The 25,719-nt window shown below is 48.5% G+C and overlaps 1 protein-coding gene across 1 annotated transcript in view; it reads left to right on the plus strand.

The window, feature by feature from the left end:
• LOC144773031 (organic solute transporter subunit alpha-like) overlaps positions 1-25,719 on the plus strand; it is a 782,029-nt gene that overhangs the window by 462,866 nt on the left and 293,444 nt on the right. The window contains exons 5-6 of the mRNA XM_078657799.1: positions 13,470-13,581; positions 14,210-14,356. Of these exons, the coding sequence (XP_078513925.1) occupies positions 13,470-13,581; positions 14,210-14,356 (259 nt within the window). The remainder of the gene's footprint in view (positions 1-13,469; positions 13,582-14,209; positions 14,357-25,719) is intronic.

Below are 25,719 nucleotides of genomic sequence, written 5' to 3' on the forward strand. Positions count from 1 at the left end.
GTTCGTCGGTAACGGGAGGTCTAATAAGTACTCAGCGATATCCGCTTCAGTAGCTCTCAAGCAGGAACAGTACAGGCTCCTGTAGTGACTCGTAAATGCCTCATGTATAGCCCTCTGGGTGTAGACCACAGCACCGTGTGCGGTGCGGATCGACATCACCGGTAACGTTTGGGTATCTCTCCTGATCAACCAAGTCAACAGTCTGCCAGCTTTATCCCCAGCGTGATGCGTGTGTGCCGAGTGTGCTGCGTAATTTAAGTTCTTTAATCTATCAAGAAGCTGTGCATGTTTCCCGCGAGCGTCCAGTAATCTCGAGTCGCCACCCTCCACTGCTTCCCGCTCGCCCGTCAGCAGTTCTGCCTCTGTCTGCGTCAGTTCCCTGTCCACCTGGCGCCTCAGTCCTGCCTGCGTTCCCAGGCAATGGCCTCTCGCGATCACTTTAAATGCGTCCCACTCAACTTGCGGGGTGGATGCAGTGTCAGTGTTTTCTTCGAAAAACTGCAAGATACGGGTCGATAGCAGTTCCCGGAATGGAGCATCTAACAAGACATCCGGCTGGAGGCGCCACGTGGGGATCGGCGGGTGCGGGCGTTCCCAGGCGAAGTCAAGTGTGTGGGGATTGTGATCGGAATGGGTGCGACCCAGGTAGCAAGAGTCAGTGACTAAGGGTGAGAGATCACTAGTCAGCATGAATCTGTTGAGTCTGACATGTAACGCATGAGCGCCCGAATAGTATGAGTAAGTCCATGTGGTGGGATTGCGGCTACGCCAGGCGTCAGTGAGATCCCATTGCGTCGCTCAGTCAGCAAATGCTCGCGATGTACCGTGCATCGTCGCATTCGCTAAAGGGGGGAAGACCTATCCATTGTAACATCAAGGACACAATTGTAGTCACCCCCTAGCAAAAGTGGTACTCCCGGCCATGCTGCTATTGCTGTCGACAAGTGTGTGAGGAAACGCCCATGGTCAACGTTGGGAGCATAGATAGAGGCTAGGACTATGTGTTGGCCGTCTAGCCTGCCCTGAAGCAGCACATATCTGCCGTCCTCGTCAATGTTGCTACGTGTAATAGCAAAGGGGACCCCCGGGCGATTCCATATCAGGGCACCGCGCGCATAAGCCGAGTAGCCTGTAGCGTATATTTGCCCCCTCCAGCGGCGGTGCAGAGTGTGTACCTCCGTTTCTGTCAGGTGCGTCTCTTGTAATAGCGCTATCTTTACCTGGTACGCTTCAGATACGAGTACACCTGATAACGACGTGAGGGGGTGTGCATACCACGCACGTTCCAGGTGCAAAATGTAATCACAGACATTGCAGCATCGCTTTCCCACTCCCAGACCTCCTGCCCGCCCACATCACCACAATCGATGACCCAACAGTTCAAATTATTACAAAATGCACATCGTGTTGTCCACGCATTTGCATCACCTCGTCCACACACATCAGGGGGAAGGGAAATAAGCACCAATCCCGTAACTATAAAACACAGAACAATAATGCCAAAAGGTCGACTGCGAAACATGCTGTCGTCCAAACGCTCTAATGAGCACTAACCGTTCGTGAGTTCAAAAGGGGGGGGGGTTCGCTGAGCTCGAGTATTAAATGAACATATGATTCGTGCAGATATGACATGGGCGCTCCTCCCACGCCACAGGCATCCATTGTCGCACAGCCCAATTACAGCATGGGTACTCAGTTTCAGGTGCAGTCGACCCGCAGCCACATCAGACAGTTCATGGGCAGGAACTTACCGTCGGGGGGCAGTACACCCGCATCCCCCGGAAAATCCCACCAGCGACAGGACCATTTTACAGCAAACTGCCAACATCAGGCTCGGTGTCCGGAGCCAGTGCCCCCAAGTTCAGACCCCTCCTCAGTGCCTGCAGAGTGCTCACAGTAGCTCCCTCGGTCAACTGTGGCATAGGGGCACAGAGGTCGCAGGTGGGTGATGCGTGTTTCTCACTGGCAGCCAGTGAGTCCGTTCCAATGTTAATGAAGCAAATCAGCTGTCTGTGGTGTGACATCTGGGAGTTCGGTTGACACCTGTGAATCCGGTAGTCCATATATATATTCATCGTCACTCACCAGGGCTTCAGGGCTGGCTCCCGTGGCCGGGACGTCCGTCAGTGAACCGCTAATCTCCGCCACTCTGCGGATAGCCTCTTGTTGCTCTTCATGGCGGTGTTCAGGGGTAGGGCCTATATTCGCCTCAGGGTGCAACGAGCTCACCGTCGAGTGTCTCCTGCGTCGGCGCCGTCGAGCACCCCCTCCGCGGCGGGACCTCGGGGCGGACCACCCGGTTCTGTAACAATTCCCGAGTCAAGCCAGGACTCAGCGGCCTCCGGAGTATTGAAAAAGTGCGGTTTGTCCTGAGCTATAACTCGTAGGCGAGCAGGGAACAGTAGGGAGTATTTAAGTGCTAGGCGGCGGAGTCGCTGTTTGACCTCCAGAAAGGAATGCCGCTGACGCTGCACCTGTATTGTGTAGTCCGGGAAGAACATAATTGTTGCGTTATCAACCGTGACCTCCGACAGTTTTCTGACCTCCCGCAGGATAGTGTCTCGGTTGCGATAGTTCAATACGCGAATGAGCATGGGCCTAGGGTTGGAGCCCTCAGGGGGAGGTTTAGATGGTACGCGATGAGCGCGCTCCACCACAAAGTGCTGTGAGAGGGTGTCTTCCGGGAGAATGCCTTTGAGCCACCGCTCCATGTGTTCCGGTCCCTCTCGGGGTTCACATCGTTCCGGCAGACCCACGATGCGAATGTTGTTCCGCCTCGCCCGCCCCTCCGCATCCTCTGCGCGATCCTCCAGGAACTCCACCCTGTTAAGAAGATCCTGCACATGTTTATCCATCTGGGAAATTTTGGGAGACAGCTCCGTCACCGCGGTCTCCAGTGTCGTCGTCCTCTCGGAAAGTTTTTTGTGGTCAGCTCGGAGATGCGTCATATCTATGGCCACGCTGTCGATTTTAGTCTCTAAGGAGGCGCGGGTCAGCTGCATTGATTCCTCAAGTCTTTCCATGGCCGCCAACATCGTGTCCAGCTTGGTGGCGGTTTGTTCTGTCTCTGCCTGTTTCGCCATTTTCCCCTTCACCAGCGTGTTGCCTGTTACAGCTCTCGTTTTAGGTCCCCCCGACATGGGCGACAGCGACATGATCGGTCAGAGGTACAGTTCAAAGGCACTCACTATGGCACGATTAAAAAGAGGTCCGCTGACAGGGTAGGGTAGATTAGTCCCAAGCAGGTTTGACAGGTTTGCTCGCAGGCTCCTGCAGCCCCCACGCGTGTCGTGTGGTCGTCGCTGATCGTCTCAGGCGGTTCGCAGCCACGTTAGTTCGTAGGTACCCCTGCAGTAGGACCACAGAGAAGGCCGCTGTGCGGATGAGCAAGTGTCTCTGACGAGGCAAGGTAACCCCAAGGGCCGCTGTTATCATCACAAGGTGATACAAGGGGGGGAAGAAGTGTAGAATGTACCGGGCAGGGCCGTGGTAGTGGTCCAGACCAAGGGCGGTGGAGCACGTTCAGGGGCACCCACACAATAGGGCACGTCGTTAAGTGGGCTCCAGCGGAAGCCTCCCAATCTCGACTCCCACCGCAGCAGTAGCGCACACAGGGACCTGGCTTTGCGTCCCGTCCTTAGAAAGTCAGTGGGGGGAGGGGGGGCGACGTACTGGCGCGACTCACTGTGCTCCTCACCGCACCCAGCGCAAACTCCTGGCGATTCCGGGATGCCGCCACAGTACCGATGTCAGCAACTCACCATCGCCGTGCGTAGCACCATGCAGGGTCCCAGGCAGGGCGTGGCCGAATTCAGTAGCTCCCAGCACCTCTTGTCGCTGCAGGGCCAAGTAAGTAGGCCGTGTCCCCGGCCTCAGGCAAACTCGAGTGGCCGACAGTAGGAGCCCAGTCGGAATCCAGGGGTATAGAGGGAGGCACGGAGCCCAACCGGCTCCCAGTTGGCGAAGAAGGCACTCCGGAGAGCTTCCCGGGGAAGCCCCAGGACGTCCAAGGCGATCGTCGCAGTGGGGGGGCACGCCGATGGTGGTCAGGACGTCAGGGTCCCCCCGCCACTCAGTCCGGTAGGGGCCGGTCTCACCCCGCAGCTCCGAGCCTCGCAACAGTCCTTCGGAGGGAGAGCTCCGGCGGCGGCCAGAAGCCCCCGGAGGGCGCAGGGTGGCAATCTGCAACGTTGGGCCTAGAAGGCCGGCTGAATCCCCGACCTCGCCTGACGTCCCACGCCGTCTTGCAGTGAGCAGTGATCAGGCAGACAGCGCTCATCTCCACCGGGGCGGCTCGGATTGAGCCAGCTGCTCCAAACCTCGGCAGCCGACGAAGGGGTACTCAGCACATACCCGCTGTCGATTTCAGGAGAAAACGGGCAAAAGTGACGGAGAATTGGCCTGTGGTAGGGGAGTCTCTCACGGAGCTCTACCCAGGCACGTCCGCTGCCATTGCGTGCTTAGCCACGCCCCCCCGAGAGAGGATCCATCTCTTGAGGGAGATGATTCCAGTTCCTGTGAAGGAACTGTCTCAGATGAATTGGAACTTGATCAGGTTGAGTTCTTGGGGACAGGGGGCCCTTCCAGGGCAGAGCTGAGCCAGGAGCAGCAAACCTGCCCCTCTCTTGAACATTTCAGACAGCAAGCTGCTGGGAGCGCCAGTGGGTTCCACAGGATCTAATGGGATTAGGGGCTCCTTTACTCACAGGGTAGAGACCCCAAGCCTGGTGCCACGAGGAGGTTGGTCATACCTCTGAAGTTTAGGGGCTTCCTACTCACCTTGGCACATGACATTCCCTTAGCGGGACACCTAGGCCAAAGTAAGACTTGGGACAGGCTTGTCCCTCACTTTCACTGGCCTCACATGTCAGAAGACATAAAGGAGTTTTGTCGCTCCTGTACCACCTGCCACGCCAGTGGTAAGTCAAGTGGTGTCACAAAGGCCCCCTAACACCACTACCTGTGGTGGCGGTTCCCCATTGAGAGGGTTGGGATTGACATAATTGGTCCTATGAACCCTCCAACTGCATCTGGACACAGTTACATTCTAGGGATGGTGGGCCATGCCACTAGGTATCCAGAGGCTATACCCCTTAGAACCACCACAGCTCCTGTGGTGGCCAGGACCCTCCTGGGAATTATTTCTCGAGTGGGTTTCCCTAAGGAGGTCTTGACTGACAGAGATACAAACTTCATGTCTAGTTACATCACTGCAATCTGGAAGGAGTGTGAGGGAAATTACAAATTCACCACACCCTATCACCCACAATGCAATGGGTTGGTTGAAAGGTTCAACAAAATCCTAAAGGGCATGATCATTGGCCTTCCAGAAAAGCTTAGGCGAAAATGGGATGTCATGTTGCCCTGCCTTCTCTTTGCTTACAGAGAGGTCCCACAAAAGGGGGTTGGCTACAGCCCTTTTGAACTTTTGTTTGGGCATCCAGTTAGGGGGTCCCTGGTGTTTGGTGAAAGAGGAACGGGAGTTACCTCTCAAACCTCCCAAGCAAGACATAGTGGAGTGTGTACTTGGTCTCCACTCCAGGATGGCTGAGTACATGAAGAAGGCCAGCAAAAACCTTGAGGCAAGTCAAGAATTGCAGAAAGCTTGGCATCACCAAAAGGCTGTACTGATTGTTCATCAGTCAGGACATCAGTCAGGGCAGAAAGTATGGGTGGTGGAGCCTGTGGCCCCAGCAGCTCTCCACGACATTTGGATTGGGCCCCATACTATTCTTGAGCAGAAGGGAGAGGTCACCTACTTGGTGGACCTTGGAACTCCTAGAAGCCCCCACAGGGTGCTCCATGTAAACAGGTTCAAACCATATGTGGACAGGGCAAGCATGGGCTTGCTCATGGCTACTGATAAGGGACAGGAGGAAGAGAGTGACCCAATCCCTGACCTCCTCTCAAAGAACCATGATGATGGCTCAGTTGATGGTGTAGCCTTGGCAGGCAGCCTTACTGAGTGTAGGAAGGTGGATACCTGACTATGGTTACCCCAGATTTTTTGCCTTGTGTTTAGCTGGTTTTCGACTTAGTTGGCCTGGGATCCTGCTAATCAGGATCTCAGGCTATCTGCTCTCTCTGTAAAATGAACTCCATGCACCCTAGGTGCATAACTATTTGGCTTGGGTCACCTTATCAGCCCCTGTACAGTGTACTATAGGTACCCAGGGCATAGGTGCATCCAAGGCCTACCAGGGGCTGCAGCATATCTTTTGCCACCCCTGGCTGGCTATTCAAATCGACACAACTGGCTGATCACTCAACTGGGGCAAGGTGGTGTAATCACCCCTTGCTTAGATATAGTATACCTATATCTAAACCTATATCTGGACACATACATGTCTATCAGTCACTCCTATGGCAGGCCTTAACAATCCTGGAGGCAGAGTGCTTGGTTTTATGTGAGATGGTGCTCTAGCATGAGCTGAGCCTGTCTGCAGCTTTCGGAACCATTTCCTTATAGCTGTTCCAGGATATTCCCATACCATATACTCTTAAGTGCATTATAATCCTCGCGGTTATTGCTAACTTTGGTTTGGCTTTATCAAAACATGTCGTGTAAGGTGTCATACACTTTGGAATACTACCCCCTCGCCAGTTCTGGCGACTGGGGTAGCATTCCACCCTTCTAGAGGGAGAAGACATGTTACTTTACTTAAACGCGGTTAAATCTAACCAGAGCCTCAGCATCATAAAATGGACGCTGCTGCCACAGACACAAGTCTGACCTCCTGCTGCTGACCGAAACTCCGGCAGGGGAGGCCTGGACAAAGGGTTTCCTGTCACAGGGAGGTGTTACACCTCCCAGACAGGAGATAGTGGATTGGGGCAGGGAGGGCTGAATGAAACTAGACACTGCCTGGGGCACACAAGTGTCCCATGCAAAATCCAGTCAAACCGGTTCTGGGGCACTCCAGCCCCAGCTCTGGTGCGAAACTGGACAAAGGGAAAGGGGTGTAACCACCCCCTTCCTGGGTCCCACCCATAGGAGGGACCTAGCAGGTAATCCAGCCCCTTGATTTGGAATAAAGCTAGGAACTGTGCCAATGCACATCAGATTATCCTGACTGAAACTTATGAAACGAAACTCTGGACCCTTCGACATCCTACTCGACGTAGAAGACTGAAGAATCTCCCTTGTGGTCAAGGAGTGACAACCCTGTGCAAACAGGTACCATCCAGCGCCTCACTGTTTGCTTTGTTGCAGTTCCCGCCAGAACTCGAGCGACAGAGATCAACAAGACCCAGCTTCCCTGACTTTCAGCAGCCGGATCCACAGTCCCAGCGAATCTGAGACCCGTGGAGGCGACGTGAAGCGTGGAGCCGGCCATCTTGGAAAAGCTACGAAGTGCTGACCGTGCAGCTCCCGAGGCTCCCTTGACGGTGTGCATTGGGGTTTGAGAAACCCCAGCCCCGTCCACACTCACCGAGTGCTGCTTGGGGCCCTTTTGCATTTTTCTGCTCGACGCATTGGTCCGGTCGCTTGCCCGTTGGCTAGTGGCCCCAGTACCGATGAACCTTTGAATTTGCTCTGCTAGTCTGGTTGCTCCAGACTGGCCCTCGCTCCCCTGAAAAGGAGCACCCGCTCTGACCTTGCTGGTCCGAGTAAGAAGCGATCTTCGAATCCTGCGTGGGTTGCCCTTACCAAGGCTTGTTAACTCCGATCCGGAAGCCGACACCGCCGACAGCGAGAGCCTTTGTGGGACAGCTCGTGATTCACTCCAGGTCATCCTCGGTGCCCCAGAGTCCACCTGGCCGCGGAGACAAGCTTCTCGACAACCACCAGATTGCGCCCGACATCGCCTGGTTCCTTCCTGGTTCCTTCCTGGTCACTGGCTAGTGACCCAGACTCTGTCCCCTCTGCTTTCAGGTACTCTACATCTTCGATCCACCCTTGGATCACACCGGACACTTCCCTCCTGGCCGCCTGCAGCATCTTCATCTCCAGGCTCCATAGATCTACATGACGAAACCCAACATGCTTTGGCACCTATGCATCCGCTTCCTGTGGGTGAGGTAACTCATGAACGCCGGTGCTCCTGTAGTGGTTTGCACCTCTAGTGTCTAAGTTTAAAGTTTGGTAATTCTAGTCCAGTCGGAAGACTCCTAAAACTGTAACTCAATAACTTTTACGCACCATTGACTTTGCATTGGTGCATGCGTGTGCTTTTAGCGCTGCACCCGAATCCCGCGGGCTACTCCTGTCCTAACTGCTGTTAGTCCAGTGTAGTCCCAGCGATTCCCAAGGCCCCAGGCCTTACCACTGTTCGTAAAGAGATACTTATACCACTTTTTTAGGGCTCGCACTGCGACGCAATCGCGAAGCGATTGTCGCTGTGGAGTCCTATTGTAATCAGTTTTGCTTTCAAGGACTAACAAGACTTGGGACAAGAGACTGGCACGCGCACGCAGCCTGCCGGAATCGGATCAGGTCGCGCGCATAAACATGCGCTCCGATTCCGGCAGGCTGATCCCCGTCACAATGGAGCGCGCACGTAGACAGACACACACGCGGACACACACACACAGACACACGAGCACACACACGCCACCCCCCCGGCGCGCACACACACACACACACGAGCACACAGAAAGTGCTGATCTTACCTTGCGCATCCCACCAGAAGACCGAGAAACCGGGTGTTACTTTGATGTTCACCTGTCACTTGCAAAAAATCCATATCCCTCTGTCTTGAGCGCTGTCGTTGGCACCCTATTGTACCCGGGAGATCGGCATGGCCCGAGCAAAGAAATGCACCACTAATCCCCTGCCAAACCAAGTTAACCCGTCATTGCGCATGAGCAGTACAGACCCGGCGCAGGCGCACTCCTGCCAATTGCTGTTCGATGGGCAAAATGCCCCCCGTGCTTCCAGGAGCCCAAGGTCACACGTGCATTGAGTGATATCCCCAGGGCCTGTGAGGTCACAGGCTGCCTATTTTTTGCCCCCCCCTAATATATTGTGCTTTTTGATGTCATCGGGGCAGGAAGCAGGCAGGGCACCCCCCACGGCGTGGCCAGCAGTACATTTTCACCCCGAAGAGGCCAATTACCATCGCCCCCCACCCTCAGACAAACATTTAAGGAGCAACTAAAGCGCTAAACTTGGTCCAATCCATTCCCCCCAGCCCAGAGGCCTTGGTGGAAGCGGGGCGGGGAGTACGCCTTTCATGGCCCCCACCTTTGAAATAGGAGCGGGGCTTCCCTCAACCATCTCCATAAGAATGTGCTGTTAGTGAGGGGGTGCAGCAGGGGGCGCTGTGTCAGGGCATGCCTCCCTTGACCCAAGAGGGCACGAGTGCCCTCTCAAAGCGTCTTTACAGATTTGTGCTGCTCAGTAGCAAGATTGTAAAGCAGCACAGTGGGTTGTGCGCCTCTGCCCCCCCCACCCCACCCCCACTAGTGTGTACCCTGCCTTTCCGCCTCCTGGGAGTTGCAGATCGGGGTGCATTACTAAGGGGCGACCAGGTTATTTCAGGGTCATTGTGCTCGAGTGTTACTCCTAACACTAACATAGCACCTCCTGGCTGCTTCTTGGCGCTTTGACTGCTAACATCAGTAGCCACGGTTTGAATCTTGATCGGGCCAACAAGGTCGCTACACAGAGTATCATTAAATAAGGAGCTTATATTTTGTACTGTTTTGTAACATGCACACGTCACTTTTCATCTTGTAATGAATTGTTTGCTACCTCTTGTATTTTGTTTGCTCTTGATACATGCGCAATTGTCACTATTGCCTCATGTAATGTAACGTTTGCTTTTGTAACATGTTCACTTGTAATTTTCTCCCCATGTATCATTACTGTTCCTATTGTGAAGACGCTCTGACACCTTCGGGTAAAGTCTGTGCTATATAAAAACGCATAAAATAAAAATAAATAAATAAATAAACACCTATTCTTAACAATGCTACAGAATGGAGTTGGCGCCAGGGAGTTGGCGCTGTACGCCGAGAATAATATGCGGACAATGCTGAAGTTTAGTGGACACCCCACAAGTGACACAGCAGAGAGGGGCGCGTCAGGGAGGTGGCTTCAGGAGAAACCAGGGACCGAGAGTAAAATATTCAACTGGAGGGAAAGGGGCGAGGAGGGAGGGGGCAGCTGAAGCAGGGGGCAGGGCGAGGAGCATTGCTGGGCATTAAACAGGGCCTCGGGGACCTGTACCGCTTGTGTCAGCGAGTGTTTAACTGGCAGCAGCAGGGAGGTGCCCTTCCCCCCGCTCCGGGGTCTGTGTCGGGATAATCCCGGATTATTGAGGGTGAATGGACCGGTGCAGGAGGCTGCGGCCTGAACCCATGGGAAAACCGGGAGCAGCAACTGGTGTGTACGGAACAAGAGGCCGGCGGGGCTGGGGTGGAGGCCAGGGCAAGTCTGGGGTGCCATAATGCCAAGTGCCACCGCCCCCTCCCTACCTCCTGGTATGTCTATATGCCAGCACGGTTCCACAATTTATTGGGATACTGTGTCCTTCTCTCCTGCACGTTTCCAGACACAGTTCTTTTGTAAACTGTCCCGAAAAATACTCCGGGGCACAGCATTTTAATGAGCATTTCGGATACATCATATTTAACCCAGTCACGCCTGCCAACCTGTCCCTCAAAGAGAGTCATCAGAGGCCGCAATTCACAACTGCGACAGGCTGCTGCAGCAGGCGCAGAAACCCGCGGAGCTATCATGCCTTCCAAGACAAGGGATGCGCCGGGTTATGACAGACATAAAGCGCTGTGTGCCTAGGTGTAGGGGGACTCTGTACCTCCGCGATTCTGTGGGCTCTCAGTAACAACTGGGGGGGGGGGCGTTGACATGAACCACCTGAGCTATTTCCTGACGTCTGTGAGTCACTGGCTGAATCCGAAATACTGTAGATTGTAATCTGTGGCCTTTATTTTAGTCCCACATTGATCTAATAGTTTAAAGTACTATATTACACACGTAACCTTATTTGCACCAATTCATTTAACAGTAATAAGACAATACATATATTTAAACAACAGGTACATTTAGCCGTACGCATGCCTTGCAGAAGTCAACGTATTTAACCGCACAGTATCTGATATACGTCACTATAATGTATCCAATACAGTTACTGGAGCCGATAACACACTGAGGCCTTAAAAGAAAATAAGGTTCAGTTGAAAAGTGTATTATTCACGTTGACAATAAACGCAGGTCGACTTGAAAAAGGAAACCATGTACATTCACCAGGTATGCCTTATCAGGTGGGGGCCTGTGTGGTGCTGGGCCACAGCTAATGACAGGCATCCACTCACGTGACACATTGTTTGCTCTCGGGTTACTTGGCACCATGGCCTGTGGCATCACTGATTAATTTCTGTGGGGCCCTCTGCTCTGCCTCGGCTGCACATCAGGTGTGCATGGGCCCTGGGCCCTATGCATTCAATCAGCATTGCAGCGTTCCGATTTCAGTGCATATTCGATTATATGAGCCGTGCAGTGCTCTAGGTCTGTGAAGGTGTCTGTTAGCAACAGCTAACCACTCACAAACAATGTTTATATACCAATTGCAAATTAAAAAAAATATATGCAAAGCATTGTCATTTACAATGCCAGTAACTCAAACTTTAATGCTGCGAGACCTATTGCATTGCAATTGCTTGTTGATATATGGTTTGAGTGGCCACCGGCCTCATCCATAAACGTGCAACTTTCATATGTTATACTGTGCTTTTGTTTAAACGCTTGTGCTTCTATACTCATAAAGAGTACAGAGGATTATTCTAGTAATAAATACATATATTTTTATAATATATAACTTGTGTGGTGTCCTTTCATTTGATATTACAGGATTGCATATGGTAAAACAGCTGGCTTCACATGCCCTCTTGAGTTTAGCCTGAAGGCTGCTTAGTCCATGTTACCCTTAGGATAGCTTGTCTATAAGGTTGACTGACAACCACCACCATAAGGGATTGTTTGGACTGATACAAGGTGCCCACAGAATTGTGGACATCATATATCAGGCCAACTTCTCACAAGTGAGCTGCTGGTTGATGCCTTTCTCGAAGACTTTGGCCGGACAGAAGTGCAGGGAGATCGGACGATAATTTTTAAGATCGCTGGGGTCGACTGAGGCTTTCTTCAGGAGGGATTCTGTTGTCTACGTGTTTCCATATGTTCGGGAAGGTTGCTGTGGAGATGGATGTGTTGAGGATGCTGGTGAGTTGTGTGCTGATTGGGTCTGTTGCGAGGTTGTAGAGGTTGTTGAGGTGGTAGGGGTCGGGCGGAAAATATGTGATGTTCTTCCATTGTTTATTGTAGGCACACAATGCTTCTGACAAGTGCATATGTGCGTTTTCTGTTGTAGGGGAATAGCTCATAAGGATCTCATAAGGATCTTGAAATGTTGATTCAGTTTAGAAGCACCGCTGTGTTTTCAAAGATGCGCTACGCCCTACTTGATTCAAAGTGTCCCGACAGTGTTGCTCATTTGGGAAGGACTGAGTACTTAATAAGTCACCACCACAAAAGTTTCAGTAAAATAGGAAACATATTCTTTATTACTAGCTTTTACTATGTATTTGCATCTGTCTGTAAATGTGTGCTTGTTTACATTTCTGTGTATGTGACTCTAGCGTCTAGCCCCCTACAGCTGGTGCTTAATTTGTATCAATGACTGAAGGTGCTAGGTACAACACTTCTGTGTCCAAGACCTATTTTTAGTGCTTAATGTGAGCTGAAGGTTGCCGGTGGGAGCCTCTGGCACTCATTTTTGGGGACCAGCACTTTTTTCCTACCAGATATTTTATTTACTGAGGGTAAGAGAGGGGAAAACATACAGATTAGAATGGCGGAGGAAGAGAAAGACGGCAAACCTGTCACACAGGGAAAGAAAGCAAGAACCTGTAAGACTGAGATAAAGAGAAAGTATTTGGTAGTGGATTAAAAAAGTGGATTTAAGACTAGCAGCCTTGGTATTCCTCTCACCAACATGTAATCGCAATGACTGCTCGTTTCAGAGTAGAGTTTCTGGCACCAGCAGCCATTCTTATACAAATTAAGCACTGTCAAACTTTGTCTCAGAGTAAGTCGAGAAAGGAAGAGAACAGGGGAAGACGGAGGAAGAGGAAAATGACTTTAAAGGGATAAAGCGCGAATGAAAAAGAATACACACGGCTGAGATGTAGAGAAAGAAAGTGTAGGGTAGATGAAGGAAGAGGCATGAGGTGAAATGAAGACTAGTCAAGCGTTGTTATTTGGCAATCATGGCATTGAGTAGGGCCGGTGGTGGACTCCTCTGAAAAACTTTGTGCTTGGACTCCTGGACTATTTATTTTTACAAATGAAGCATTGCCTATGGATATTTTGCTGGCACGGTATAACCTTCTATGCGTTTTAGAGACTTGATCTAACTAGTGTATGATCTGAAATTTAAATATTCTAATTTGAATATCTACCACTTGGATTACCAACCAAAGAAATGTAATTTTCCCTGTCACAGGCGGAACCTGCTTGTCTTGAAGTTGGGGACTTTTCAGTTTGCCTTTCTTCGTCCAGTCCTCATGTTCATATCCATCGTGCTGTGGACTAATGGAACCTACGACCTTTCTAATGTAAGTGTTCTTCTTTGCTTCTAGGGTGGGAGTAAATGAGGTGGGAATGAAGTGTGAAACTAGAAAAAATCAAATCAAATATTAGGCTATTTCATTACACGTGTGCTTTCTTTGACTGCATGGATCTTTCCGCTTTTTTCACAGGTAACATGTTCAATAGGTGTATAAAGAAACGGCTTAAATGTGTTCTGGCATCTAAACAACGCTTTTTAAGTAAAGGCCTACTTTGATTTTTCCTTTGTGTGATCGCAGAATGCATTATTTATATTTACATTTATCAAGCTAAAAAAACGCATTCACAAATGTATTTCCCCAGCCTCTTTGTTCCTGTTTCAATTCTTTGCATGGTATGTAACCTTCTTGGCGTTTGCACAAAAATACGGTAGTGCCGTGTCATGAGTGTAGGGCTCAGTTAAAAGAGTTGCTTTTTCTTGATTAAAATAACATGTTGCGGGCAAGCAGGCAATTGCACATAGAAGAAATGTGAAGCAGCGTTTCGGCACTGCCTCAAATCAGCTAATAATTGAAGTATTTCATCCAGAAACGACTTTCTCCCCTTTCCATGCCCTCTCCTCTGCCCAAGAGAAGCAACAGTGTGAAAATGCTAATTGAAGTGTCTCTTTTGCAGTTATCGGCCAATGGAGCTGCAATTTGGATAAATTGCTTTACCGGCGCCATAACAATCATCGCTCTGTGGCCTGTTGGGATCATGTTTAATCACGTCCGGGTCCTCCTCACTTTCAAGAAAATTATCCCAAAGTTTGCACTGTATCAGGTACGCAGATGAACGCACGCACTGAGCACACTTTCATTATTCAATTGTTACGTACCCTTTTGTTCTTGTAGAACGTGATATTCGGAGCCGTGGGCGAGAGAAATGTGGCGTCTCTGCTGATGCTAGCGAATTAAATGAGGCAACAGGGGGGGCCTTCTGAGGTCACTGGTCAGTTCCTGGCTGAACAGTTCTTGCCCCTGCACACAAACGTCTTTGTACTTCCCCCAGCTCCGCAAATCACCCATAGCATAGCTGCCACTCACTGATGATGGTTTTGTTGGTGTGTGTCAGCAGAGATGAGACGGGGAAGGGAGTACAAGGAGGAGGGAAATGGGGTGTTCAAAACATTAGAGGTGTGGCGCCGCGGCCAGGGCGACTGACGCTGGAATCTGGGGACCACGGTTCGATCCCCGGCTCCGGCGGCAGGTTAGCCCAGCACCATGTGACTCTGGGCAATAGCTCGCTTAATCTTCCCGACGGCCCCCAGCGCCTAGAGACCCTTACGGGTGATTGTGCGCTTTACAAATGTGGACTTTACTTTACTTTTTACCCGTAGATTTACACCACTTACTGGCAAATCAGACAGAAACGAGCACGCAAGGACATGGACAAGGCTGGAGCAAGACAACAGGGGTCCTGCGGTTTGCCTTCCCATAATGCCTACAGCTCTGTGCGCCCCTCAGAATATTGGCGCCCTGGGCCTGAGCCCAGCTCGCCAATGTTAAAGGCCAGTCCAGAATATATAGGCTATTCAGGAGGGTTCTGAAGACTTGCAGGAAACACACTATATAGCAGGGCAAGACTGGGACAGAAAATAGGCCCGGTGTTGATAATGACAATCATTTTCATGGTATGCCAACAGATTTTTTGCCTACTGTAGTCTAACCCATTTTGTTGGCCATGGGACTCTATGCCCTTTACTCATGGTACCCAGTGATAAAGTGAATGTGATCTCCCTTTTAAACATGATAAAATTGGCATATACCCAACTGGCACATTCAATTTTGGTACTTAGATAGAGGTCAAATGTCAGGCATCGTTTTCTGATAAATTGCTGCTTATGTTGTTTAATGTGGATTGGTGTTTACTTTTTTTAAAAGTGAATTACATGACAATCTTGCTGGAGTGTGAAAGAAAAGGCTGTGGGATGTAATTTTTTTGCAAACACCCAACAAAATGTAAATACCTGTTGCTGGACCGGGCCCTTTCTGCAGGGTCATCCCCAACCTTTTTGCTTCCTCCTCCCCATTTCTTTGGCCTAGTTTTTGTAGACTTTAGGATTCAGAGTACTTTACCACTGCTAACCTGTGCTAAACTACAAGTGCTCCATACTTTAAACATGGTAACATTGGCTTATCCACAATTGGCATATTTAATTTGCCTGTGAGTCCCTAGTAAAGGGCACTAAATGTGCACAGGGCCTGTAAATTGAATGCTACTAGTGGGCCTGCAGCGCTGATTGTGCCACCCACTCAGTAGCCCTTTAAACATGTTTCATGCCTTCCATTGCAAAGCCTGTATGTACAGTTTTAAACTGTCATTTTGATCTGGCAAGTTAACCAACTTGCCAGGTCCAATCCTTCCATTTTATCGTAGGTAAGTTACCCCTAAGGTAGGCCCTAGGCAGCCCTATGGGCAGGGTGCAGCCATTAAAAGGTAGGCCATGTACTGGTGAGTTTCACATGTCCTGATAAAGTGGAAAACTACTAAATTCGTTTTTCACTACTACAAGGCCGAGCTCTCCCATACGTTATCATGGGTATTGCTTTAAAAAAAATCAAGTGTACTTACCATTGGGAGCAGATAGCAAATTGGAGTTTGGTGTCTATGGACCCACAATTTAAAAACTCATCTTTTAGTAAAGTTGGTTTTTAAATTGCAGGTCTCAAAATGTCACGTTGAAAAAGTTTGCATTTTCCTATTTACCCATTCTGTTCCTCTGCCTGTGTCAGAATATACATCTGGGTTAGAAGGACAGCTGGGTTTTGTGCAGTCTCTCTAGGTCTTCAAACTTTGTGATGCCAAGACCCCCTGTCGAAATTTTTAAGCTGTAAGGCCCTTATCCTGACAACATTTTCTAGAACCTGATACTCCTCATTATCAACAACAATCGACAACCATAAGTACCCACAATTTCCACGGCAAATCATTCTTACAGTGGGGAAATATTATTAAATAGTGTTTAGCAAAACAAAGGTTTGTAGGTGACTATTGGTTCAGTGTCAGTGGTCTACCACACAGTTCAAACAAAAAGTCTCCAAAAAGAATTACCCAGAAATGCACAATGGTACTTTATTTGCACAAACAAAACATAATTTGACAATCATATTTGGATGATAACACCTTTTGAATTAATGTGATTGGTATTCCTGTTTTTCTACAGAGAAGTGGCAAATCTGTTGTTGCACTTCATTAGTTCTAGTTTAACACCCAAATATAGTAATAAGCAACAAAAAGGTGACCGGTGCAGCTTTGTAAAGGGCTTTCCACTGTGCAGCAACACATGTTGCTGCTTTTTAGTCACTTTTGCACAGTTTGAGGAATAAATTTTTTGTTAAACTCAGCAGATTATGCGGCAGATGATGAATTATGTGGCAAATCAATAATTATGCTAAACAATCACATAATTCCAGTGGCCCTGGGTATAATGGGCTGTAATGCTTAGGCTGCAACTTTAGTGCACGGCATCCAAGGAGAACCACACTATATTTAATGGGATGCTGATCACTAGGCTTTCACAGCTGCATGGAGCTAGAGGTTGCTCAACATCATTCATCATGATTAAAACATACCATTTACAATCAATTAGGAGCTGTAAGGTCCAAGTAGAATGCTTTCTTTACTTCCAGGGGAGGAAGTGGCCCTTTAATCTTCTTTCATAATGTTTTTCTAAAAATATTTTTATTTTTAACATTATGAAAACAGATGTTTTTATTTGAGCAAAAACAGACTCCTGGTTATATTATGTTGCTGCTGTTGTTGACTTCAGTCATGTTTGGGGGTGCTGGAGGGCCTTGAAAGTCTGAACATAGAGGTAGGGTTTAAGGTGTGGCTAAAAACAAAATATTTAGGTAGCTGCATATAAATTAACGGGTAGCTTTAATTAATAAGAAATAACAAGCATTTGCAATGCAATACTTCTCACATTTGTGAGAGTTAGAACTATTTGTGTTGTAAATTGCAATGCCTTTTACCTTTGCCTTTGGGTTTGGAGTGGATGTATGTGGTGTGGAGTAGAATTATGTGGGTTGGATTGGACTTGTTAGCTATGGAATTGTGTAGTGTTGATTTGTGAGGTGGAATTATGTAGAATGGTGTGCTGTGGAATTTTATGGATAGTAATTATGTGGTATTGAGTGTACTGGAATTATGTGGAGTGGGATTGTGTGTCTTGGATTGTAATTTTGTGGAATGGTATTTTGTATTGTGGAGAGGTATGTAGAGAAGTTTAATTATAAGGTGTGCTGTTGAATTTTGTGGTACGATGTGGAATTGTGTGGTGTGAATTAGATGTATGTGGTGTGTTGTATAATTGTGATGTTGAGTTGTAATATGTGGTTTGGTGTTGAATTATGTGGTGTGGATAGCAAATGTGTGTAGTTGAATTGTGTGGTGTGGAACTGTGTGGATAGCTACATCTGTTTGGTGATGAAAAAGAAGAAACATGTAGGAGCTAAGCTTCAGATCTGTGTGTTTGGGTGTTAAAAAAGAAAGAGAGTTAGATCTATTAACAATTAAAATGTATCTGACCTATATGTTATGGATTGGAGTGGATGTATGTGGTGTGTAGCGGAATAATGTCGTTTGGATTGGAATTGTTAGGTATGGCATTGTGTGGCATGGAATTGTGTGGTGTAGTGTGGATTTGTGTAGTAGAATGATGTGACATGGTGTGCAGTTGTATTATGTGGATGGCAATTAAGTATTTTTGAGTGTACTGGAATTATGTGGAGTGGGATTGTGTGTAATGGAGTGTAATTATGATGAAGGGTATTTTGTGTTGCGGAGTCTTATGTATTCAAGTTTCATTACGTGGTGTGCTGTTGAATTTTATGGTATGATGTTGAATCATGTGTTGTAAATTGGATATATGTGGTGTGTAGTGGAATTGTGTTGTGGGGTGGAATAATGTTTTTTTTATAATGATGTGGTGTGGAATGGATTTGTGTGGAGTTGAATAGTGAACAGTGTGGTATAGAGTGAAATTATTTTGAGTGGAATTATGTGGCATGGTGTGGAATGTTTTTATGTGGATTGTCATTTGGTATAGCGTGGATTTATGTGGGGTGTATTTGTGGTCTTGATTAGTGTGTAATTAGGTGAAGTTTAATTATGTGGCGTTTAGTGGTATTATGTGGATTTTAATTATGTTGTGTGGTGTGGTTGTATGGATAGGTGTTGTGTTGAGTGGTGTTGTGTTGCTTAGAGTATAGTGGTGTGGCGTTGAGTGGAATGGTGTAAAGTAGAGTGCAGTTGTGCAGCATTGTGTGGAGTGCAGTTGGTTTGAGTGATGTTGCATAGAGCAGGGTGGCAGTGTATCGAGTGGAGTGGGGCTGCATGGAGTGGTGTTGCGTAGAGTGGAGTGGCATTGCATGGGTGGCGCTGCGTTGATTGACGATGTGTGGAGTGGTGTGGTGCAGAGTGGAGTGCAATTGCATACAGTGAGGAAGCATTGCGTTGAGTGGAGTGCACTTGCGTGGATTGGCATTGTTTGGAGTGGCATGGAGTGGCATAGAGTGGTGCTGCATGGAGTGGCGTAGAGTGAAGTGGCGCAAAGTAGAGTGGTGTTGCATGATTGGTATTGTATTGAGTGGTGTTACGTGCATTGGCATTGCGTACAGCTGGGTTGCATGGAGTTCAGTTGTGTAAAGTGGAGTGCAGTTGTGTAGAATGGAGTGCGGATGCATGGAGTGAGCATGCTTGGATTGCGGTGGCGTGGAGTGCTGTGGCATGGAGTGGAGTAAAGCAGAGTGACATGGAGTAAAGCAGAGTGGCATGGAGTAAAGTAGTGGGGCGTGGAGTGGGGTAAAGCAGAATGGCATTGAGTGGAGCAAAGTGGAGTAAAGCAAAATGGTGTGGAGTAAAGCAGAATGGCATTGAGCAGAGTGGTGTGGAGCGGAGTGAAGTAAAATGGAGTGGATCAGAGTGAAAAGCAGAGTAGCTTGGATTAAAGCCGTGGTGTAGAGTAAAGCAGTGGTGTAGAGTAAAGCAGTGGTGTAGAGTAAAGCTGTGGTGTGGAGTAAAGCAGAGAGGTGTGGACAAAAGGGTGGCATGGAGTGAAGTGGAGTAAACAAAGTGGAGTAAAGTAAAGCAGAGTAGAGTGGAGTAAAGCTAAGTATAGCGGAGTAAAGCAGAGTGGAGTAAAGTAGAGTTGCATTGAGTGGAGTGGAGTAAAGCAAAGGTGCATGGAGTAAAGCAGAGTTGCATGAGTTAAAGCAGAGTGGCTTTAAGCAGTGTGGCTTGGAGTAAAGCAGACTGGTGTGGAGTAAAGCAGAGTGGAGTAAAGCAGAGTGGTGTGTATTAAAGTGAAGTGGAGTAAAGAAGAGTAGAGCAGAGTGGAGTAAAGCAGAGTGTAGGGAGTAAAGCAGAGTGGAGTAAAACAGAGGTGCACTGAGCATAGGGGCATGTATTAAAGCAGAGTGGCGTGAAGTAAAGCCGATTGGCATGGAGTAAAGCAGAATGGAGTAGAGTAAAGAAAAGTGGCGTGGAGTGAAGCAGAATGGAGTAGAGCAAAGCAGAATGGTATAGAGTGGAGTACAGCAGAGTGGAGTGGAGTAAAGCAGAGTGTCATTGAGTAGAGTAAAGCTGAGTGGCATTGAGTCGAGTGGATTCAAGCATAGATGCATGGAGTAAAGCAGAGTGGCTTTGAGCAGAGTGGAGTCAAGTGGAGTGGAGTAAAGCATAGTGGCATTGAGTGTAGTGGAGTAAAGTTGAGTAGTTGGAGTAAAACAGAGTGGCATGGAGTAAAACAGTACGGAGTGGAGTAAAGCAGAGTGGGAGTGAGTGGAGTGGAGTAAAGCAGAGTGGCGTGGAGTGGAGCAAAGCAGAGCCGAGTGCAGTGGAGTAAAGCCGAGTGTAGGGGAGTAAAGCAGAGTGGAGTGGAGTAAAGTAGAGTGTAGGGGAGTAAAGCGGAGTGGAGTAAAACAGAGTTGCACTGAGCGTAGTGGCATGGAATAAAGCAGAGTGGCGTGGAGTAAAGCAATGTGGCGGGGAGTAAAGCAATGTGGCGTGGAGTAAAGCAATGTGGCGTGGAGTAAAGCAATGTGGCATGGAGTAAAGCAATGTGGCGTGGAGTAAAGCAGAATGGAGTGGAGTAAAGCTGAGTGGGATGAGCAGAGTGGTGTGGAGCGAAGTGAAGTAAAATGGAGTGGATCAGAGTGGAATGGAGTAAAGTAGAGTAGCTTGGAGTAAAGCAGTGGTGCGTAGTAAAGCAGTTGTGTGCAGTAAAGCAGATTGGCGTGGACGAAAGCAGGGTGTCGTGGAGTGAAGTGGAATAGACAAAGTGGAGTGAAACAAAGCAAAGTGGAGTGGAGTAAAGCTAAGTGTAGCTGAGTAAAGCAGAGTGGAGTAAAGTAGAGTTGCATTGAGTGGAGTGGAGTAAAGCAGAGGTGCATGGAATAAAGCAGAGTTGCATGAGTTAAAGCAGAGTAGCTTTAAGCAGTGTGGCTTGGATTAAAGCAGACTGGTGTGGAGTAAAGCAGAGTGGAGTGGAGTAACGCACAGGGGTGTGGATTAAAGTGAAGTGGAGTAAAGAAGAGTGGAACAGAGTGCAGTAAAGCAGAGTGTAGGGAGCAAAGCAGAACGGAGTAAAGCAGAGTTGCACTGAGCGTAGTGGCATGTATTAAAGCAGAGTGGCATGGAGTAAAGCAAAGTGGTGTGAAGTAAAGCAGAGTGTCGTAGAGTAAAGCAGAGTGGCGTGGAGTGAAGCAAAATGAAGTGGAGCAAAGTAGAGTGGTATAGAGTGGAGTACAGGAGAGTGTAGTGGAGTAAAGCAGAGTGTCATTGAGTAGAGTAAAGCTGAGTGGAATTGAGTGGAGTGGATTAAAGCATAGATGCATTGAGTAAAGCAGAGTGGCTTTGCAAAAGGGGGTGGTGATGGACGGAGCACCTGAACCAATCAAACACTCACACCCAGTCACCAGATCTGGGTATAATCCATCACCGTTCTATAGCCCACTCTGCCACCCCAGTTCAGACATGGCCATATGCAAATCAGTCTGACCCTGTGCCTCATGGGAACAGTCCAGCCCGAACTACCAAGCCATGCCTTCCCTGGACCGGAAACAAGCTTCCTAGGACCGGTTTCTGGCATTTTAGCCATATTCAGCCAGGCTTGCTTGAATCCAGTGGCAAAGTGAGCAAGGAACTCACGTCTGAGCATACCCTGCCAACTTATGGCAAACAAAGCGGTACAAAAGGGGGTGGTGATGGACGGAGCATCTGAACCAATCAAACACTCACACCCAGTCACCAGATCTGGATTTAATCCATCACCATTCTTTAGCCCACTCTACCACCCCAGTTCAGACATGGCCATGTGCAAATCAGTCTGACCCTGTGCCTCATGGGAACAGTCCAGCCCGAACTGCCAAGCCATGCCTTCCCTGGACCAGAAACAAGCTTCCTAGGACCGGTTTCTGGCATTTCAGCCGTCTTCAGCCAGGGTTGCTTGAATCCAGTGGCAAAGTGAGCAAGGGACTCACGTCTGAGCATACCCTGCCAACTTATGGCGAACAAAGCGGTACAAAAAGGGGTGGTGATGGACGGAGCATCTGAATCAATCAAACACTCACACCCATTCACCAGATCTGTGTTTAATCCATCACCGTTCTTTAGCCCACTCTGCCACCCCAGTTTATTCATGGCCATATACAAATCAGTCTGACCCTGTGCCTCATGGGAACAGTCCAGCCCGAACTGCCAAGCCATGCCTTCCCTGGACCGGAAACAAGCTTCCTAGGACCGGTTTCTGGCATTTCAGCCGTCTTCAGCCAGGCTTGCTTGAATCCAGTGGCAAAGTGAGCAAAGGACTCATGTCTGAGCATACCCTGCCAACTTATGGCGAATAAAGCGGTACAAAAGGGGGTGGTGATGGACGGAGCATCTCAACCAATCAAACACTCACACCCTGTCACCAGATCTGGGTTTAATCTATCACCGTTCTTTAGCCCTCTCTGCCACCCCAGTTCAGACATGGCCATATGCAAATCAGTGTGACTCTGTGCCTCATGGGAACAGTCCAGCCCGAACTACCAAGCCATGCCGTCCCTGGACCGGAAACAAGCTTCCTAAGACCGGTTTCTGGCATTTCAGCCGTCTTCAGCCAGGCTTGTTTGAATCCAGTGGCAAAGTGAGCAAGGGACTCACGTCTGAGCATACCCTGCCAACTTATGGCGAACAAAGCGGTACAAAAGGGGGTGGTGATGGACGGAGCAACTGAACCAATCAAACACTCACACCCAGTCACCAGATCTGGGTTTAATCCATCACCGTTCTTTAGCCCACTCTGCCACCCCAGTTCATTCATGGCCATATGCAAATCAGTCTGACCCTGTGCCTCATGGGAACAGTCCAGCCCGAACTGCCAAGCCATGCCTTCCCTGGACCAGAAACAAGCTTCCTAGGACCGGTTTCTGGCATTTCAGCCGTCTTCAGCCAGGGTTGCTTGAATCCAGTGGCAAAGTGAGCAAGGGACTCACGTCTGAGCATACCCTGCCAACTTATGGCGAACAAAGCGGTACAAAAAGGGGTGGTGATGGACGGAGCATCTGAATCAATCAAACACTCACACCCATTCACCAGATCTGTGTTTAATCCATCACCGTTCTTTAGCCCACTCTGCCACCCCAGTTTATTCATGGCCATATACAAATCAGTCTGACCCTGTGCCTCATGGGAACAGTCCAGCCCGAACTGCCAAGCCATGCCTTCCCTGGACCGGAAACAAGCTTCCTAGGACCGGTTTCTGGCCTGGCTTGCTGAGCAAAGTGGAGTCAAGTGGAGTGGAGTAAAGCAGGGTGGCATTGAGTGTAGTGGAGTAAAGGTGAGTGGTTGGGGTAAAACAGAATGGCATGGAATAAAGCAGCATGTAGTGGAATAAAGCAGAGTAGCAGTGAGTGGAGTAAATAGACGGGCATGGAGTAAAGCAGAGTGGCATGGAGTGGAGCAAAGCAGAGCAGAGCAGAGTGCAGTGGAGTAAAGCTGAATGTAGGGGAGTAAAGCAGAGTGGAGTAGAGTAAAGACTAGTGTAGGGGAGTAAAGCAGAGTGGAGTAAAACAGAGTTGCACTGAGCGTAGTGGCATGGAATAAAGCAGAGTGGCGTGGAGTAAAGCATTGTGGCGTGGAGTAAAGCAATGTGGCGTGGAGTAAAGCTGAGTGGGGTGAAGTAAAGCAGAGTGGAGTAGAGCAAAGCAGAGTGGTATTGAGCAGGTTAAAGTAGAATGGCATGGAGTAAAGCAAAGTGGAGTGGAGTAACCCTGAGTGGCATTGAGTGGAGAAAACCTGAGTGGCGTTGAGTGGAGTAAAGCTGAGTGTGGTGAATTAAAGCATAGATGCATGGAGTAAAACAGAGTGGCGTTGAGCAGAGTGTGGTAAAGCACAGGGGAGTAAAGCAGAGTGGAGTTAAGCAGGGTGGTGTTAAGTAGAGTGGAGTAAAGGTGAGTGGTGTGGAGTAAAGCAGAGTGGCATGGAGTAAAGCAGAGTGGAGTTGAGAAGAGTAGAGTAAAGTGGCATGGGGTGGAGTAAAGTGGAGTCAAGTATAGCAGAGTGATGTTCAGCGGAGTGGCGTGGAGTAAAGCAGAGTGGCGTGGAGAAAAGCAGAGTAGAGTAGAGTAAAGCAGAGTGGTATTGAATGAAGTAAAGCAAAGTTACGTGGAGTAAATCAGAGTGGCATAGAGTAAAGCATAGTGCAGTAAAGCAGAGTGAGAGGAGTGAAGCAGAGTGGATTGAAATAAAGCTGAGTGAAGTGAAGTAAAGAAGAGTGTAGTATGTCTGTGCAAAGTTAGTGACTTTTCAACAGAAAATGTGCTATTGATAAATGACAAAGCACAACCACCCACATGATGCTTAGTTACATTAAACCCCCTCCTCATGTGCACTTAAGGCAGGTATGTTACAAACGTTTGTCATTCTGAAAAGTGGGTCCTTGTTCTAAAAGGTTTGTTAACCATTCCTCTAGTATATGGTATAACATGTACCCATGGTCTGTAAATGAAATGCTACTAGGGATCTGCAGCTTTCATTGTGTCACCCTCTAAATTAGCCCTTTAAACGTGTCTACAGGTCTGCCATTGCAGTCTAAGTGGGAAGTATTAAATTGCCATTTTCACCTGGCAAGATAAACCTTTTCAATTCAAGCTAGCCTGGCTGATGAGGGGTGTTACCCCGAAACCGGTCTCAGGATGCTTGTTTCCGGTTCAGGGAAGACCTGGCTTCGCAGTTCGGGCTGGACTGTTCCCATGAGGCACTGGGTCAAGATTGATTTGCATATAGCTGGTCTGAACTGAGGTCGAAAAGTGAGCTAAAGAACGATGATGGAATAACCCAGATCTGTGACTGGGGGTGAGTGTCTGAAAAGTTTCAGCTCTCTGACCATCATCTCCTTGTGTTTGCTAAGATAAACTTTTTGCTATTCCTAAACTTTCCTTTTTGATACTTATAAGTCACTCTACTGTAGGCCCTAAATGCCCACAGGGCAGGGTGCATTGTATTTAAAAAGTAGGACATGTTTATTTACAGGTTTACATGTCCTGGCTGTGAAAAACCTCCAAAGTTGTTTTTCACTGAAGCAAGTCTGGCTCTCCCTTAAGGAAACACTGGATTATATTATAACACATTCTAATGCTCAATTTCGGGTTGGAGCAGCTAGAAAAATGATTCAAGAACTTCTTTTAATTGTATTGTAAAATCTGACTTAATGGTAAAGTCAGATTTTATATTAGTATTTTGAAAATGACAATGGTAGAAAGTTGTCATTTTCTTGATTAAGTCAAATTAGCCTTTCTGCCACTGTCACCTGACTGGTGAATGGCTCCTCAGTGATGAGATGTGGTCTTCTCACAGACAGTAGACAAAAGACTTGGGTGGAGATAGATGTTTTTCTTCCTTGAGCAGGAACCCATGGGGAATTGTGCCCATACCCTTTCTTAGTTCAAAGGGTGCCTACCCTGTAACTGGTAGATGCAACTCACACCAGGTCCTTCTTCCTGTTGTCTTCCGGTCAGCTCAGCTATAAACCCGATGGGAGTTGAAGCTGCCCCAGGACTGGTTTAGAGTGACCACAAGGGAGGGATTGTCCATTACCATACCCACTTCTCTGTGGGAGCATAGGGAGTTCTGACCATGGTCTGAAGGGTTCTGCTATG

The sequence above is a fragment of the Lissotriton helveticus genome, chromosome 8 (genome assembly GCF_964261635.1).
Source record: "Lissotriton helveticus chromosome 8, aLisHel1.1, whole genome shotgun sequence".
Taxonomy (NCBI): domain Eukaryota; kingdom Metazoa; phylum Chordata; class Amphibia; order Caudata; family Salamandridae; genus Lissotriton; species Lissotriton helveticus.